General features: G+C 44.7%; 1 protein-coding gene and 1 long non-coding RNA gene across 2 annotated transcripts in view; one reads left to right on the top strand and one right to left on the bottom strand.

Annotated features, from left to right (window-relative positions):
• Nucleotides 1-13,259, bottom strand: part of LOC148137463 (uncharacterized) — a 33,106-nt gene extending 19,847 nt beyond the window's left edge. Inside the window, exon 1 of the long non-coding RNA XR_015754224.1 lies at nt 13,042-13,259. This is a non-coding gene — a long non-coding RNA (uncharacterized LOC148137463). The remainder of the gene's footprint in view (nt 1-13,041) is intronic.
• A 450-nt stretch (nt 13,260-13,709) lies between these two features.
• psap (prosaposin) overlaps nt 13,710-17,831 on the top strand; it is a 50,081-nt gene continuing 45,959 nt past the window's right edge. The window contains exon 1 of the mRNA XM_043678631.2: nt 13,710-13,860. Coding sequence (XP_043534566.2) covers nt 13,815-13,860 — 46 coding nt within the window. The 5' untranslated portion in view covers nt 13,710-13,814. The remainder of the gene's footprint in view (nt 13,861-17,831) is intronic.

Here is a 17,831-nt window from a genome sequence, read left to right as displayed (position 1 = left end):
ATCTGAGGAGCAAGAGAATTCAAGATGAATTCTCTTGCTTCTCTTGCTTTTGCCTGAAACATCGATTTTTCCTGCTCCTCGGATGCTGCCTGACCTGCTGTGATTTTCCAGCACCACTCTAATCTTGACTCTAATCTCCAGCATCTGCAGTATCCACTTCTGTCCACTTAAAAAGGAAAGTCAGCTTAAAAGGCTGGAGATAAATGCTGAGGGTAGGCTGCTTGAGGAAGAGAGTGAGGATGGTAATCAGAAGCCTAGTGAGAAACTGTTTAAGTATGTTCAAGCATTGCCTAAATTTGATGCAAAGGATGTGGAAGACTTTTTCATCTCATTTGAAAAGGTGGCTAAACAAATGCAATGGCCAGTGGCAATGTGGGTTTTGTTGATTCAAACGAAACTTGTAGGTAGGGCTGGTCAGGTATTTGCATCACGATCAGAGGAGGTATCTGGGGAGTATGAGGAAGTGAATATCGCCATTTAAAGTGCATATGGGCTTGTTCCAAAAGCCTGTAGACAATGTTTCAGGAATCTAAGGAGGAACCTTGGTCAAACCTATATTGAGTTTGAAAGACAATAGACAATAGGTGCAGGAGTAGGCCATTCTGCCCTTTGAGCCTGCACCACCATTCATTATGATCATGGCTGATCATCCTCAATCAGTATCCTGTTTCTGCCTTATCTCCATAACTCTTGATTCCACTAAAGGATCAAACAAAGTAATTTTTGTTGATGGATAAGAGCTTTAAAAATCGAGCAAACCTATGATGGCCTTAGGGAGGTATTTATTTTGGAGGAATTCAAAAATTCACTGCCTGAAGTAGTGTGAGCTCATGTGAAAGAGCAGAGAGTTAAAACAGCAAGGTTAGCAGCTGAAGTGGCTGATGATTATGAGCTGCTCCATAAAACACGGTTTGGCTTCCAGAATCAATTTCAGTCCATGGGGGATAGGAATTGGGGCAAAGAGAAATCCTCACATGGAAAGGGAAAGATAGATCTCAGTGAAGATCATAAGGATAACTTACCACAGGGTGAAAAAGAAACCCTTGAGGGGGACAAATAAGTTAAAAAGCTCTGGTGTTTTCATTGTAATAAAGAGGGCCACATGAAATCACAGTGTTGGTGAGCTAGGAAAAAGCTAGATGTAGGAAAATGAGACATGCCTGGGAGAGTTGTTGGACTAGTAACAAAAAGCACAAGGGAAGTTAGACAACCGCCTCAGAGTGATTAAGGAGGAAGTGCCAGATCAGCTTAAAAAATATACATGCTAGGGTAAAGTTTATTCACATAGGCCAGGAGTAGCAGTAAAGAGGATACAATATTAAGGGACACAGGATCCTCTCAGTCTGTAATGCTGAAGGATGAGGAGATATGTACTCCTGAGGGACTATTGCCAGAAAGGTACTGGCAACAGGAATTCAAGGTGAGACAAAAAGTGCTCAATTATGTAAAATGAGGCTAGAGAGTCCAGAGAAGAGTGAAGAATTTGTGATAGGAGTATTGGACAAACTCTCAGCTCCAGGAATACAGTTTGTCCTTGCAAATGATATAGCTGATTCACCAGTAGGCATGCTGCCTATTCTAGTTGAAAAGCCAGTGGAGATGCAGGCAACTGGAGAAATGAAGGAATTTTCCCTGATTGTGTGATCACAAAATCACAGAGGCATAAGTTGAAACAGGAGGAATTAAAAGGCACAGATAAGAAAGCTGACATAGCTTTATCCAAGACTTTTTTTGATCAGATATTTTGGAACAGAGGAGCAAATAGTTAAACATGCAAGTATCTTTAGCTCTGCTAAGCAGATCGAGTTACAGTAGAAAGATGAGAACTTACAATAGTTATATTAAAAGGCGTTTGCAGAGAAAGAAAGTGAATGCATTATGTCTTAATGAGGAAATGGAGACCATCACACACTCAAGCAGATGAGAAATGGGCAAAGATTCATCAAGTTGTTTTGCCAGTAGGGTATAGAAAGGAGGTGCTGCGAGTGGCACATGAACTACCACTTGGAGGTCATTTAGGCATCAGGAAAAAACACGCTAAAATACAAAGACATTTTTACTGGCCTGTACGACACAAGGTTGTGAAAACTAAAGTAATTGGGGAATCTCCCACATCGCCAATGAAAAAAGCAGTACTACGGTCCCTGGGATTGAGAGGATTTTACCGAAGATTTGTGCTGAACTTTAGCAGTGTGGCTGCTCCACTCACTGAATTGTTAAAAAAGGGCAAGAAGTTTCAGTGGACAGCAGACTGTCAAAAGGCATTTGACAGCCGAAAAACTGTATTAACCCCTGCCCCAGTATTAATCACACCGGATTACACAAAGCCTTTCAAGGTGGCTATCAATGCCAGTGATGTGCATGTCGGCACAGTGCTCCTGCAGGAGGATGATGAGGAAATAGAAAGACCTGTTGGATTTTTATCCAGGAAGATGAATATTCACCTACAGAAATATTCAATGGTGGAAAAAGAGACTTTAAGCTTATGTTGGCGTTGCAACATTTCACTGTTTATATTACCAGCAATGCATCTGTGATAATCATATATACTGATCATAACCCTTTAAGGACATCAATGCCAGACCGTATTGATGGAGATTATTGTTACAGCCGTTCAATTTGACAATTGTGCATGTGGCAAGCCACGAAAACATGATTGCCGGTACATTATCGAGGGTCGAATGAGATACGGAGGCATTCGGTGGCGGGTGTGCCACGGCCTGAATTTGCATGTAGTTATGCACGTTTGCATGTGTGTTTAGACTACTAACCGTGTTTTTGAAGGGTTTTAAAATGAAGCCATCTTTTGTATTGATTGTTTTTTTTAAGGAGAGGTGTAGTAAAGATGGTCCCTTTTTTCTAAAAGCTGTTCTTTTTCTCAAGGATATTGTGATCTTGATTTTTTGCAGAGGGGTTGTAAATGCTCCCTGTTCCGATTAGACTGGTTTGGTACAGAGATTAAAAGGTGTTGAAAGACCTTTCGTTTATATGTAAACAAATGAGTCTTCAGGCCAAAGCGGTCATGTTTTAGAAGTGACCTGTATAATGAAAGGGGAATGGTCAGCTTTCTAGCTGTTTAGTCCAGAACTAGTTGGGAGTTCAACAGTAAGCTGTGTAGAAACCCTCTCTCTCCTTATGCCCTTCTAACTTCAACCTGTAAGCATCTGTTCCATTTTCTTTTACTGGTCTTTAAGGGGGTTTGCTTATTGGGACTGTTGTGTATATTCTAAACAGCATAATTTAGTCTGGATAGACTGAGTTCTATAAGGGGTTCTTTATTCTGTTCTTTGTGTTTAATTGTGTAACTTTGTGAATAAATCTTTTGTCTGTTATAAAATATAGTACTCAACCTAGCTACCTTACTCCATGTAACTTTCACTGTATTCTTACCGAAACAAATGGCAAAGTTATGGTCTGGGTTGACTGCTCAAGAATGTTTTGAGTCGTCTTGCCTAGTCCATAGCAAAATGAGCATTGGTGAGGCATGGGAGAGAAACTGGATTTATCCTGCTGATTGATAATTGCTGTGGGCAATCTGCAAACAATTTTTGATTTGATTTAATTTGTTTTTATCACAGTGAAAAGTTTGTTTTGAGTACAGTACAGACAGATCATATCACACAAATTGCATTTGGCTAATAGAACACAGCAAAGAAAACAATATGACAGCTTCAGAGAAGGTCATAGATAGATAGTCATCACGATGTACAGCAGGGAAGCAGACCTTTCAGTCCGACTCGTCCATGCCGACCAGATATCCCAGCCTAATCTAGTCCCATTTTCCAGCACTTGGCCCATATCAATCTAAATCCTTCCTATTCGTATACCCATCCAGGTGCCTTTTAAGTGTTGCAGTTGTACTAGCCTCCACCACTTCCTATGTCAGCTTATTCCATACACACACCACCCTCTGTGTGAAAAAGCTGCCTCTTAGGTCCCATTTAAATCTTTCCCCTCTGACCCTAAACCTGTGCCCTCTAGCTGTGGACTCCCCCCCCCCCAGGAAAAGACTTTGTCTATTTATCCTATCCATGCACCTCATGATTTTATAAATCTCTAGAAGTTCAACCCTCAGCCTCCAACGCTCCAGGGAAAACAGCCCCAGCCTATTCAACCTTTCCCTATAGCTCAAAACCTCCAACCCTGGCAACATCCTTGTAAATCTTTTCTGAACCCTTTCAAGTTTCACATAATCCTTCCAATAAGAAAGAGACCAGAATTGCACGCAATATTCCAAAAGCGGCCTAACCAATGTCCTGTTCATTCCACAGGCTTCCACCACCACCACCCTCTGTCTTCTACCTTTGAGCCAGTTCTGTATCCAAATGGCGAGTTCTCCCTGTATTCCATGAGATCTAACCTTGCTAACCAGTCTTCCATGGGAAACCAAGTCAAATGCCTTAACTGAAGTCCATATAGATCACATCCACCACTCTGCTGTCATCATTTCTCTTCAGTACTTTTTCAAAAAACTCAAATTCATGAGACATGATTTCCCATGTACAAAGCCATGTTGACTATCCATAATCAGTCCTTGCCTTTCCAAATATGTGTAAATCCTGTCCCTCAGGATTCCCTCCACAACCTGCCCACCACCGACATCAGGCTCACCAGTCCATAGTTCCCTAGCTTCTCCTTACCACCCTTCTTAAACAGTGGCACCACGTTACCCAACCTCCAGTCTTCCAGCACCTCACTTGTGACTATCGATGATACAAATATCTCAGCAAAGAGCCCAGCAATCACTTCCCTAGCTTCCCACAGAGTTCTAGTGTACACCTGATCAGGTCCTAGGGATTTATCCACCTTTATGCATTTCAAGACATCCAGCACTTCCTCCTCTGAAATATGGACATTTTTCAAGATGTCACCATCTATTTCCCCACATTCTCTTTCTTCCATGTACTTCTCCACAGTAAATACTGATACAAAATACTCATTTAGCATCTCCCCAATCTCCTGCGGCTCCACACAAAGCTTGCCTTGCTGATCTTTGAGCAGCGGACTAATATACCGGCAGGGAGATTTGCTAAAGCTGCTTGGGAGGATTTAAACTAGTAAGGTGGGGGTGGTGGGAATCAGGGACATCTTGAGGATAGAGATCCTTAATGTATTTATAAAAACCCTTTGGATTCTCCTTAACCCTATTTGCCAAAGCTATCTCATGCCCCCTTTTTGCCCTCCTGATTTCCCTCTAAAGTATACTCCTACTGCCTTTATACTCTTCTAAGGATTAGAACATAGAACAATACAGCGCAAATCAGGCCCTTCGGCCCTCGATGTTGCACTGATCTGTGAACTATTCTGAGTTCGTCCCCCTACACTATCCCAAAATCATCCATGTGCCTATCTAAGGATTGTTTAAATCAATCGATCTATCCTGTCTACACCTGACATATGCTTCCTTCTTTTTCTTAACCAAACCCTCAATTTCTCTCGTGATCCAGCATTCCCTATACCCACCAGCCTTTCCTTTGACCATAACAGGTCATACTGTCTCTGGACTCTTGTTATCTCATTTCTGAAGGGTTCCCATTTTACAGGCAGCCCTTTACCTGAAAACATCTGCCCCCAATCAGCTGTTGAAGGTTCTTGCCTAATACGTCAAAATTAGCCTTCCTCCAATTTAGAACTTCAACTGTTAGATCTGGTCTATCCTTTCTCATCACTATTTTAAAACTAATAGAATTATGGTTGCTGGCCCCAAAGTGCTCTCCCACTGACATCTCAGTCACCTGTCCTGCCTTATTTCCCAACAGTAGGCCAAGTTTTGCACCTTCTCTAGTAGGTACATCCACAGACTGAATCAGAAAATTTTCGCGTCCACATTTAACAAATTCCTCTCCATCGAAACCCTTAACAGTATGGCCTTCGTAGTCTACGTTTGGAAAGTTAAAATCCCCTACCATAATCACCCTATTATTCTTACACATAACTGAAATCTCCTTACAAATTTGTTTCACAATTTCCTGCTGACTATTAGGAGGTGTAAAATACAATCCCAATAAGGTGATCATCCCATTCTTATTTCTTAATTCCACCCAAATAACTTCTCTGGATGTATTTCCGGGAATATCCTCCCTAAGTACAGCTGTAATGCTGTCTGTTATCAAAAACACCACTCCCCCTCCTTTCTTGCCTCCCTTTCTATCCTTCCTATAACATTTGTATCCTGGGACATTTAGCTGCCTGTCCTGTCCACCCGAGCCACATTTCTGTAACTGCTATGATATCCCAGTCCCATTTTCCAAACCATGACCTTAGTTCATCTGCCTTCCCTGTTAGGCCTCTTGCATTGAAGTAAATGCAGTTAAATTTATCAGTTCTGCTTTGTCCCTGCCTGCCCTAAATGTTTGACTCTCTTCTTTTCTCAACTGTACCAGTCCTCAAGATCTCCCTAATTCCCACCACCCCCACCTTACTAGTTTAAATCCTCCCAAGAAGCTTTAGCAAATCTCCCTGCCAGTATATTAGTCCGCACAAAGAACTAGATCAACATTAAATTTACAGTTTGAGACATCCAGAAGTCTAATAACAGTCGGAATAAAACTGTTATTGGAGCTGTTGGTATGTGTGTTTAAGCTTTTGTATCTTCTGCCAATGGAAGAGGTTGGAAGAGATTTGATGATGTCTTTGATGATGTTGGTTGCCTTCCCGAGGCAGAGAGAAGTCTGAATAAATTTATTTGATTATTATATATGTATTTATATATATTTATCTATGGACACACCACATAAATGCAGTGACTACAAGAGCAGTTCAGAGGCTAAGAATACTGTGAAAAGTAACTCACATTCTGATTCCTGAAAGCCTGTTGACCATCTACAAGGCACAAGCCTTGATGGAATACTCCCCACTTGCCTGGGTGAATGTAATAACACTCAAGAAGCCTGACACCATTCAAGACAAAGCAGTCCGCTTGATTGGCATTGTACCAACAAGCATCCACTCCCTCCACCACTGACGTTCAGTAGCAGCAGTATGTACTATCATTAAGATGCAGAGCATAAATTCACCAAACATCCTCAGATAGCATCTTCCAAAAGCACGATGACTTCCACCTAGAAGGACAAGAGCAACAGATATATGGGAACACCACCACCTTCAAATTCCCCTCCAAGTCACTCACCATCCAGATTTGGAAATATATTGCCTTTCCTTTACTTTTGCCAGGAAAACATCCTTGAATTCCTCCCTAACGGCATTGTGAGTCAACCCACAGCAGGTGAACTGCAGGGGTTCAAGAAGGCAGCTCACCCCCACCTTCTCAAGGGCAACTCGGGATGAGTAATAAATGTTGGCCAGCCAGCGATGCTCACATCCCATAAAATGAATATGTTTTTTTAAAATTCATTACACAAATGTAAAATACCACAGATTCTGGAAATCTCAAAAACAAAGTGTTGGGGAAATTCAGTGGGTCTGGCAACATACTTGGAGAGATAAACAGTTAGAGCTCTCCCTCATTTCTTCTCAAAATCAAGAGGGACTAGGTGGGATCTCCTCCAGCTCTGTACTCTCTTCCACCTGCTGCTGCCATGTTGCTGTTTCTCTTCCCTCCTGCATCAGGAGCAGGACTTCCCGGCCTCTCACTGACACTTAACACCTCCCTTCTGCTAGTTTTAAACCTCCTAATCAGAGATTCTGTCAATGGTTTGATCACCATTCTTCTAAGTATCTCTGTCTTGAGCTACAAGGAAAGAACAGCAAAGAATGATTAAAAGATTAATAAAGAAGGAAATATTAGATTACAAGAGAAATCTAGCTAGAAATTTAAAAGCAGATAGTTAGAGTTTCTGTAATATTTGAAAACAAAGTATGGATTAATCCTATAGAAAATGAGTCTGGGAATTACAAATGAAAAGAGATTTCAGATGAACTGATGTTAAATAGATGTGAAAGGGAGGGAGAAACTCTGGAAAGTTATAATCACTGGGGAAGTGTTATGGAGCAGATTGTTGGATCCGCAGACTGGCAAGTCCCTGAATTCAGTGCAGGGACTAAATATATTGTGTTTGCAAATAACTTGGAAAGATCCTTGTAAGACAGGATCTGAGGAGCATAAGTTGAGAGCATAGGCTGTCAGGGAAGGATGTCGTGGAAATGTGGAACTTTTTCAAGGAACAGATGCAATGTGTCCTTGATATGTATGTACCTGTCAGGCAGGAAAGAGATGGTCGTGTGAGAGAACCTTGGTTGACGAGGGAGGTTGAATGTCTTGTAAAGAGGAAGAAGGAGGCTTACATAAGGTTGAGAAAACAAGGTTCAGACAGAGCATTGGAGGGATACAGGATTGCCAGAAGGGAGCTGAAGAAAGGGATTAGGACAGCTAAGAGAGGGCATGAAAAATCTTTGGCGGATAGGATCAAGGATAACCCCAAGGCATTTTATGCGTATGTGAGAAACATGAGAATGACGAGAACGAGGGTAGGTCCGATCAAGGACAGTAGTGGGAGACTGTGTATTGAGTCGGAAGAGATAGGAGAGGTCTTGAATGAATACTTTTCTTCAGTATTTACAAACGAGAGGGACCGTATTGTTGAAGAGGAGAGTGTGAAATGGACTGGTAAGCTAGAGGAGATACTTGTTAGGAAGGATAACTTGAGGATAGACAAGTCCCCCGGGCCTGACGGGATATATCCTAGGATTATGTGGGAAGCAAGAGAGGAAATTGCAGAACTGTTGGCAATGATCTTTTCGTCTTCACTGTCAACAGGGGTGGTACCAGGGGACTGGAGAGTGGCGAATGTTGTGCCCCTGTTCAAAAAAGGGAATAGGGATAACCCCGGGAATTACAGGCCAGTTAGTCTTACTTCGGTGGTAGGCAAAGTAATGGAAAGGGTACTGAGGGATAGGATTTATGAGTATCTGGAAAGACACTGCTTGATTAGGGACAGCCAGCACAGATTTGTGAAGGGTAGGTCTTGCCTTACAAGTCTTATTGAATTCTTTGAGGAGGTGACCAAGCATGTGGATGAGGGTAGAGCAGTGGATGTAGTATACATGGATTTTAGTAAGGCATTTGATAAGGTTCCCCATGGTAGGCTTATGCGGAAAGTCAGGAGGCATGGGATAGAGGGAAATTTGGCCAGTTGGATAGAGAGTTGGCTAACCAGTCGAAGTCAGAGAGTGGTGGTAGATGTAAATATTCAGCCTGGAGCCCAGTTACAAGTGGAGTTCCGCAGGGATCAGTTCTGGGTCCTCTGCTGTTTGTAATTTTTATTAATGACTTGGAAGAGGGAGTCGAAGGGTGGGTCAGTAAATTTGCAGATGATACGAAGATTGGTGGAGTTGTGGATAGTGAGAAGGGCTGTTGTCGGCTGCAAAGGGACTTAGATATGATGCAAAGCTGGGCTGAGGAATGGCAGATGGAGTTCAACCCTGCCAAGTGTGAGGTTGTCCATTTTGGAAGGACAAATAAGATTGCGGAATACAGGGTTAACGGTAGGGTTCTTAGTAAGGTGGAGGAGCAGAGAGATCTTGGGGTCTATGTTCATAGATCTTTGAAAGTTTCCACTCAGGTGGATAGAGCTTGTAAGAAGGCCTATGGTGTATTAGCGTTCATTAGCAGAGGGATTGAATTCAAGAGTCGTGAGGTGCTGTTACAGCTGTACAGGACTTTGGTTAGGCCACAGTTGGAGTACTGTGTGCAGTTCTGGTCGCCTCACTTTAGGATGTGGAAGCTTTGGAGAGGGTGCAGAGAAGATTTACCAGGATGTTGCCTGGAATGGAGAATAGGTCGTACGAGGATAGGTTGAGCGTGCTAGGCCTTTTCTCATTGGAACGGAGAAGGATGAGGGGTGACTTGATTGAGGTATATAAGATGATCAGGGGAATAGATAGAGTAGACAATCAGAAACTTTTTCCCCGGGTACAACAGAGTGTTACAAAGGGACATAAATTTAAGGTGAAGGGTGGAAGGTATAGGGGGGATGTCAGGGGTAGGTTCTTTACCCAGAGAGTAGTGAGGGCATGGAATGCGCTGCCTGTGGGAGTGGCAGAGTCAGAATCATTGGTGACCTTTAAGTGGCAATTGGATAGGTACATGGATGGGTGCTTAAGCTAGGACAAATGTTCGGCACAACACCGTGGGCCGAAGGGCCTGTTCTGTGCTGTATTGTTCTATGTTAGTAGGTGGCATCTCAGCTCAGATAATGCATTGGAAATTTGAGGTTAAAGTCTGCCTGTGTCCCAATGTTAGGTCAGACTGATTCTAATTCTAAAGTGGGATTTACAGAATCTTACATGGATTTATGCAGTTTTTGAGCAAAATAAAATGTAATTCTGCAAGAATTCACCCCACAAACATATATGTGTGCACGTGCAGGGGAGACTGAGTGAGTGTGTGAATGTGGGTGTGTGTGTGTGGGGGCGGGGGGGTGACTTTGTGTGAGAGAGTGCCTGTATGTGTATGTATGTGAATGTGAGTGTAAAATCTGTGAGAGGATGTGTGTGTGGGTGAGAGTGGTCGGGGGGAGTCTATGTGTGAGTGTATGGTAGAGAGCTTGTATATGAGAGGCGGTCTGTGTGAGTGTTTGGGTCTGGAGGAGTGTCAATGTGTAGTGTGCGTGTGTATGTGTGAGAAAGAGTGTATAATGCAGTGGGGTCACCTGTAGTGTGACATGAAACCGACGTCCCCATTGAGGCCATCTCCATCAGTACCGAACTTGACAAATCCCAATGCATGTTGCAAACCTGTCTGACCAATAAAGTTACACTGCACCTCCTGAGGTGCTGTTCGCCCTGCCTTCCCCAACATAAATGTAGTAAGTTCTCCTGTGCTGTTTGTGGTGGTCTGGTCTGGTCTGGAACAATAGTTCCAGCCTCGGTCCTCCCGTGCTATAGGGGAGTATGGCGGTCTGGTCTGGTCTTTCAGTTCCAGCCTGTGTTCCATGTAGAAAGTCCTTCTGTGCTGTAGGGCGTGTGGTGGTCTGGTCTGCTCTGGTCCTACAGTTCCAGCCTGTGTCCCGTGTAGTAGGTCCTCCTGTGCTGTAGGGGGTTATAGCGGTCTGGTCTGGTCCTACATGTTCCAGCCTGTGTCCCATACAGTAGGTCCCCCTGTGCTGTAGGGGATGTGGCAGTCTGGTCTGGTCCTGCAGTTCCCCTCCGCTTCAACCCCAACCTCACCATCAAACCAGCGGACAAAGGGGGTGCAGTGTTGGTTGGCGCACTGACCTCTCCACCACTGAAGCCAGGCGCTAACTGGAAGACACCTCCTCCTATCGCCCCCTTGACCATGACCTCACTCACACACACCACCCCCCCCCACCCCCATCACCAAACCATCCTCTTCCAGACCATACACAACCTCATCACCTCAAGGGATCTCCCACCCACAGCTTCCAACCTCATAGTTCAGGAATCCTGCACTACCTGATTCTTTCTCCTACCCAAGATCCACAGGCCTGACTACCCTGGCCAACCCATCGTTTCAGCCTGCTCCTGCCCCATCAAAATTATCTCTACCTATCCAGACGCTGTCCTATCCCTCCACATAACGTTCAGGACACCACCCACAACCTCCACCTCCTCCAAGACTTCTGTTTCCCTGGCCCCAATGCCTCATCTTCACCATGGACATCCAATCCCTCTAACACCTCCATTCGCCATGACCCAGGGTCTCTAAGCTCTCCATTTCTTCCTCTCCCGATGTTCCCACCAGTACCCTTCCACTGACACTCTTATTCGTTTGGCCGAACTGGTCCTCACCCTCAACAATTTCTCCTTCGAATCCTCCCACTTCCTCCAGACAAAAGGGGTAGCCATGGGCACCCGCATCGGCCCCAGCTATGCCTGTCTCTTTATCGGCTACATGGAACAGTCCATCTTCCAGAGTTACACCAGCACCACCTTTTCCTCTGCTACATTGATGACTGCATCGGTGCCATCTCATGCTCCCATCAACTTCACCAACACATTCCACCCTGACCTTAAATTTACCTGGACCATCCCTCCCTTCCTGGACCTCTCCATCTCCATCAACGATGTCCGACTCAACAATGTGGGCGGCACGGTGGCACAGTGGTTAGCACTGCTGCCTCACAGCGCCAGAGACCCGGGTTCAGTTCCCGCCTCAGGCGACTGACTGTGTGGAGTTTGCACATTCTCCCCGTGTCTGCGTGGGTTTCCTCCGGGTGCTCCGGTTTCCTCCCACAGTTCCAAAGATGTGCAGGTCAGGTGAATTGGCCATGCTAAATTGTCCGTAGTGTTAGGTAAGGGGTAAATGTAGGGGTATGGGTGGTTTGCGCTTCGGCGGGTCGGTGTGGACTTGTTGGGCCGAAGGGCCTGTTTCCACACTGTAAAGTAATCTAATCTAAAAATCTAATGACATTTTCTACAAACCCACCGACTCCCACAGCTACCTGGATTACACCTTTTCCCACCCTACCTCCTGCAAAAATGCTATCCATTATTCCCAATTCCTCCGCCTCTGTCGCATCTGCTCCCAAGAGGACCAGTTCCACCACAGAACACACCAGATGGCTTCCTTCTTTAAAGACTGTAATTTCCCCTCCCACATGGTTGAAGATGCCCTCCATCACCTCTCATCCATGTCCCGCACCTCCGCCCTCAAACTCCACCCCTCCAACTGCAACAAGGATAGAATGCCCCTGATTCCACCCCACCAACCTCCACATAAATCGCATCATCCACCAACATTTCCGCCACCTACAAACCAGCACACCACCATTTCCCTCCCCACCCCCTCCGTTTTCCATAAAGACCGTTCCCTCTGCGACTACCTCGTCAGGTCCACACCCCTCAACAACCCAGCCTCTCCTCCTGGCACCTTCTCCTGCCTCCACAGGAATTGCAAAACCTGCGCCCACACCTCCTCCCTCACATCCATCCAAGGCCCAAAGGAGCCTTCCACATCCACCTGCACTTCCACAAATGTCATTTATTGTATCCGTTGCTCCCGATGCGGTCTCCTTTACATTGGAGAGACTGGACGTCTTCTCACAGAGTGCTTTACGGAACATCTCCGGGACACCCGCACCAATCAACCCCACCATCCCGTGGCCCAACATTTCAACTCACCCTCCCAGTCTGCCGAGGACATGCAGGTCCTGGGTCTCCTCCACCGCTGCTCCCTCACCAACCGACCCCTGGATGAAGAACGCCTCATCTTCCACCTCGGAACACTTCAGCCACATGGCATCAATGTGGACTTCACCAGTTTCATTTCCCCTCCCCCACCTTACCCCAGTTCCAACCTTCTAGCTCAGCACCATCCTCATGACCTGTCCTACCTGCCAATCTCCTTTCCTACCTATCTGCTCCCCCCTCCCCCCTGACCTATCACCTTCATCCCCACCCCATCCACCTATTGCACTCTCAGCTACCTTCGCCCCAGCCCCACCCACTCACATTTATCTCTCCACCCTGGAGGCTTCCTGCCTTATTCTTGATTAAGGGCTCCCCGGATGCTGCCTGTCCTGCTGTGCTTTTCCAGCACCACTCTAATCTTGACTATGCCCCTTCAGTTCCAGCCTGTGTCCCGTGTAGTGAGTCCTCCTGTGCTGTAGGGGGTGTGGCGGTCGAGTCCAGTCCGACAGTTCCAGCCTGTGTCCCGTGTAGTGAGTCCTCCTGTGCTGTAGGGGGTGTGGCGGTCGGGTCCGGTCCGACAGTTCCAGCCTGTGTCCCGTGTAGTGAGTCCTCCTGTGCTGTAGGGGGTGTGGCGGTCGGGTCCGGTCCTACAGTTCCAGCCTGTGTCCCGTGTAATGAGTCCTCCTGTGCTGTAGGGGGTGTGGCGGTCGGGTCCTCCCTGCTAGGAGTCAGGCTGCGGTGCGGACAGTATAAGGAGAGCAGCAATGGCGCCGGCTGTGGTTGTGATGGTTCTGATTTGTGTTGGTGGAGGTAAGAGCTGGGGAGGGGGATGAGGGGTTGTTCAGGAAGTCGGGGTGGGTTAGGGCAGACCCCCTCTCCCTGGGCCCGAGCTCGGGCCTCCTGCTCCTGCTGGCGGGATGTTGACCCACTGTTTCGGAGGAGAGTGGTTTGATTCCCCGGGCTCTCTCTCACCCTGAGCCCTACCCCGGTTACTGACGCCCTTTACTTTTTCCACATCCGACTCCGGGCTTAGTAAGTGTCGTCTCGTTTTCTTAAAGATTTACTTTCTGTACCACAATAGCAACTTGAATTTGTATAGCAACCTTTCGCAAGTCAGCCATTCCAGCCGCCTCCGTTCCTTCAGCTTAAACTCTGGAATTTGCTCGCTAAATCTTTCTGTCCCTCGTTTTAAAATGTTCTTTTAAACAAAAAAAAACTCGATCGAGCTTTTGGTATTTAACCTGATGTCCCTTCAGCTCTGTCTGAAACTAGACTTGCATGTTCCAACATGTTAGTGATGCAGAAATTTTTCTGACCCCAAATGTTGTGGTTGTTGATGAGTTTCCGTATTCATACACTGATTTCAAATCCCATCTTCCATTAAGTGTTCTGTGTGGGCCTTGCCTCGAGGTCTGCATCAGGCATAGACTGCAGCCTCATACTGCGACTCCTCTGTGTCCACACCCACTGGCCATCTCTCCCTGACAGTTCCCTGCCTATGGGATTCAGTCCTATTGGTACCATTCCCTAGGAGGAGACTTGGCACTTCATACTGTCAGAGCTAATGCTGTTGATAACAAGCTGAATAACTCATTGTGGTGAATTTAAATAGTTGTGTTAGTCAATCCAGCTCTCTGTAAACTGATTACTTAGATCTTCAAAGACGTGTTTGTTAGCAGGAAGTGAGACAAGAGCTGCACTGAGGGATTTGGTGTTCCCCTAAAGATATTATGAATGGATTACTTAGATTTTTGCTGTCTTGAGCCAGTCTTGTAGCTTTGCGTATCTAGAGTTTTGCTATCCCTGACAATGGATTGTAGGCTAAGCCACCGAGGGTCATTTTTTCAGTGATTTTTGAGTTTACAAATCTTTCCCAACTCAATTAAATATATTAGATTGAGAAAGAGAGTCTCTATAAGAAGGATGGTATTGAGCTGAAAGGAAAGCTCTGCAATGCTGCAAGGGTTAGTGGTATGCTATGAACTCATTTGAAAATAAGTCAATAGTCGGTTACAGTAAATAGAGAGGAATAATTCAATATGAGAGTAAACTGGCAAAAAATATAAGCTTCTGTGACTGTAGCTAAAAGGAGCAGTGTAGCTAACATCAAGCTTGGCCCTGTATAGGATGATGTTAGAAAATTAATAATGAAACAAACAGTTGATAGACTTTTAACAAGTATTTTATATTCATCTGCACAGCAGTCAACAGAAAAAGAATCCCAAAAAAAGGAGAGCAACGAGGAACTCAGCACTATCATGGTTGCGAAAGAAAAAGTACCAGGAAAACAAATTAAACTAATGATAGCCAAGTCTCTGTGCACAATGGCCTGCCTTCTAAAGTATGAAAAGACACTGCTACAGAAATAATAGATGTATGGATTTGTGATATCCCAAACTTTTCTAGACGTTAGAAAGGTCCCAATGATTGTAAAGCCAAAAAATGTTACCCCTCTAGTCAAGTAGTAAAGGAGACAGAGCAGGATAATATAGACGGTGCATCTTTGAAAAACATTCAGAAATTTGTGGTTAAGAATCATAGCACATTTGGAAAATCATAATATGTTCCTGCAGAGTAAATATGGCTCTTAGCAACAGAAATTGTGTCGAAAATGTATTAGCATTCTTTGAGTAGGGTGGATAAAATGGAATAGTTAGATGAAGTGTATTTGATCTCAACAGCATTTGGTGAAGTTCCTAATGAAAGGTTTCTACAAGAGCTCATGGTGTTGGTGAAAAGCATATGAGCGTGGATAGAAGATTAGCTGGCTTATCAAAGCAGTAGGGTTAAGTGGATCCTTTCCAGGCTCAGGAAAAATATCTGGTGGAATGCCACTGAGATCTAAAATCATAGAATAATATGCTAAGTCCTCAACTATTTTTGACCTACATTAATGAATGAAGGTACTAGTCAAACATGGTGATAACGCAAAGAGATATTGGAAATAAATTGAGAGGAGGACACGTATAAAGGCATGTAGAATTTAGAACAAGATATTGCAGTTTAAGAAGGTGATGTAGCCCACTTAGGGACTGATAAATAAATTTCTTCACCCAGAGAGTGGTGAGCCAATAAATTCTCTGCCGGAGGAAGTGGTTTAGGCCAATACGTTGAATACTTTCAAGGAGTTATGTATAATTTGTAGGACTAAAGGAATCAAAAGGTGTGGGGGAGAAAGCAGGAAAAGGATGCTGAGTTGGATGATCAGCTTCATCATATCGATTAGTCGAACAGTCTCAAAGGGCTGAATGACCTTCTCCTGTTCCAAGTTTCTACATTTCTGTGTTTGTGAAGGAGCAGCAACTGGCTCCCTGGAGTGTAATGTGGAAATGAAAGCTTGTCCATTTTGGCAGGAAGAATAAAAAAAGTGTCATTTAATTTGAGAGACTGCAGAATGCTGAGCTACTGAGCCAACTGAGTATACGAATCACAATAAGTTAGCATGCAGGTACAAAAAATAATTAGGAAGGCAAAGGGAATGTTGCCTTTCTTCATGAAGAAGAATCGAATATAAAAGCAGGGAAGTCTTGTGACAACTGTACAGTGCATTGACTAGATAACACACAAAATACTGGGTGTAGTCACCTTAGTTAAAAAGAGGTTGTGCTTGTCCTGGAAACAGTTCAGAGCACATTCACTCTGCTGATTCATGGGATTAACGGGTTGCCTTGAGGGTAGGCTAGTTGGGCCTGTAATCATCAGAGTTTTGAAGAATGATAAGTGACTTTACTGAAACAAGGAAGCTTGACAGGTTGAAACGATGAACGAGGAGGAACAGCTTAAAAATGAGCAATCTCCCATTTCAGACACGAGCCAGTTATTTTCTTAAAAGGTGATAAATGTTTGGAGTTCTGTTCCCCAGAGAGCAGAGAAGGCTGTGATATTGAACATGTTTAAAGTTGAATTGGACATACTTCCGATCAACAGGGAACGTGGAGTAATGGTCACAGTCCTTCAAGAGGCCAAAAGGGTGTCTTTGTTTTATTTTAATTCTGGAATATAATTGTCTCTAGCTGGGCCAGGTTTTATTTTCCTAGACCTGAGCAACTTATCAGAGCCATTTCAGAGGACAGTTAAGAGTCAAGCACATTGCTATGGATCTGGAGTCAGAGGTTAGGACAAGTAAGAATAGCCGATTTCCTTTCCTAAAGGGCAGCGATTGACAGTGCTTTCACGGTCATTGTTAGGCCAGAATTTTTCATTCCAGATTTTTTATTGAATTCAAATTTCACCATCTGCCAAGATGGGATTCAAACCTAGTCCCTGGAACATTAGCCTGGAGTAGTGAATTGCTACTATGCCACTGCCTCTTATGTTTGTTTCTAGATTGATTGCTGGCAAAGTGATTTTCCAGCACAGGCATGTGTATTGATTCAAGTCTAGCCAGTGTAAATTTAGAATCCGATTCATCAAGGAATCAGTGTTTAGCACAAATGTCTCACAGCACCAGGGACCCAGGTTCTGTTCCACCCTCAGCTGACCGTCTGTGTGGAGTTCGCAAATTCTCCCGCATCTGTTTGGGTTCCCTCTGGGTGCTCCAGCTTCCTGCCACCGTCCAAAGATGTGCTTGTTAGGTGGATTGGCCAAGTTAGATTGACGGTAGTCTGGGGATGCATAGGTTTAGCCATGGGAAATGCAGGCTTCGCAGGGTAGATAGGGAGTGATGGACTTGATGAACCAAATGGCCTATTTCCAAACTGTGAGGATTCTGTGATACGTTTTAGCTAGCATGGTGGCTCTGTGGTTAGCACTGCTGCTTCACAATGCCAGGGACCCAGGTT

The sequence above is a fragment of the Chiloscyllium plagiosum genome, unplaced genomic scaffold (assembly GCF_037043375.1).
Source record: "Chiloscyllium plagiosum isolate Xiang-an unplaced genomic scaffold, Cpla_swu_hap1 HiC_scaffold_43, whole genome shotgun sequence".
Classification (NCBI taxonomy): Eukaryota; Metazoa; Chordata; class Chondrichthyes; order Orectolobiformes; family Hemiscylliidae; genus Chiloscyllium; species Chiloscyllium plagiosum.
The sequence above is the reverse complement of the archived record's forward strand: the minus strand, read 5'-3'. Positions and strand labels throughout refer to the sequence as shown.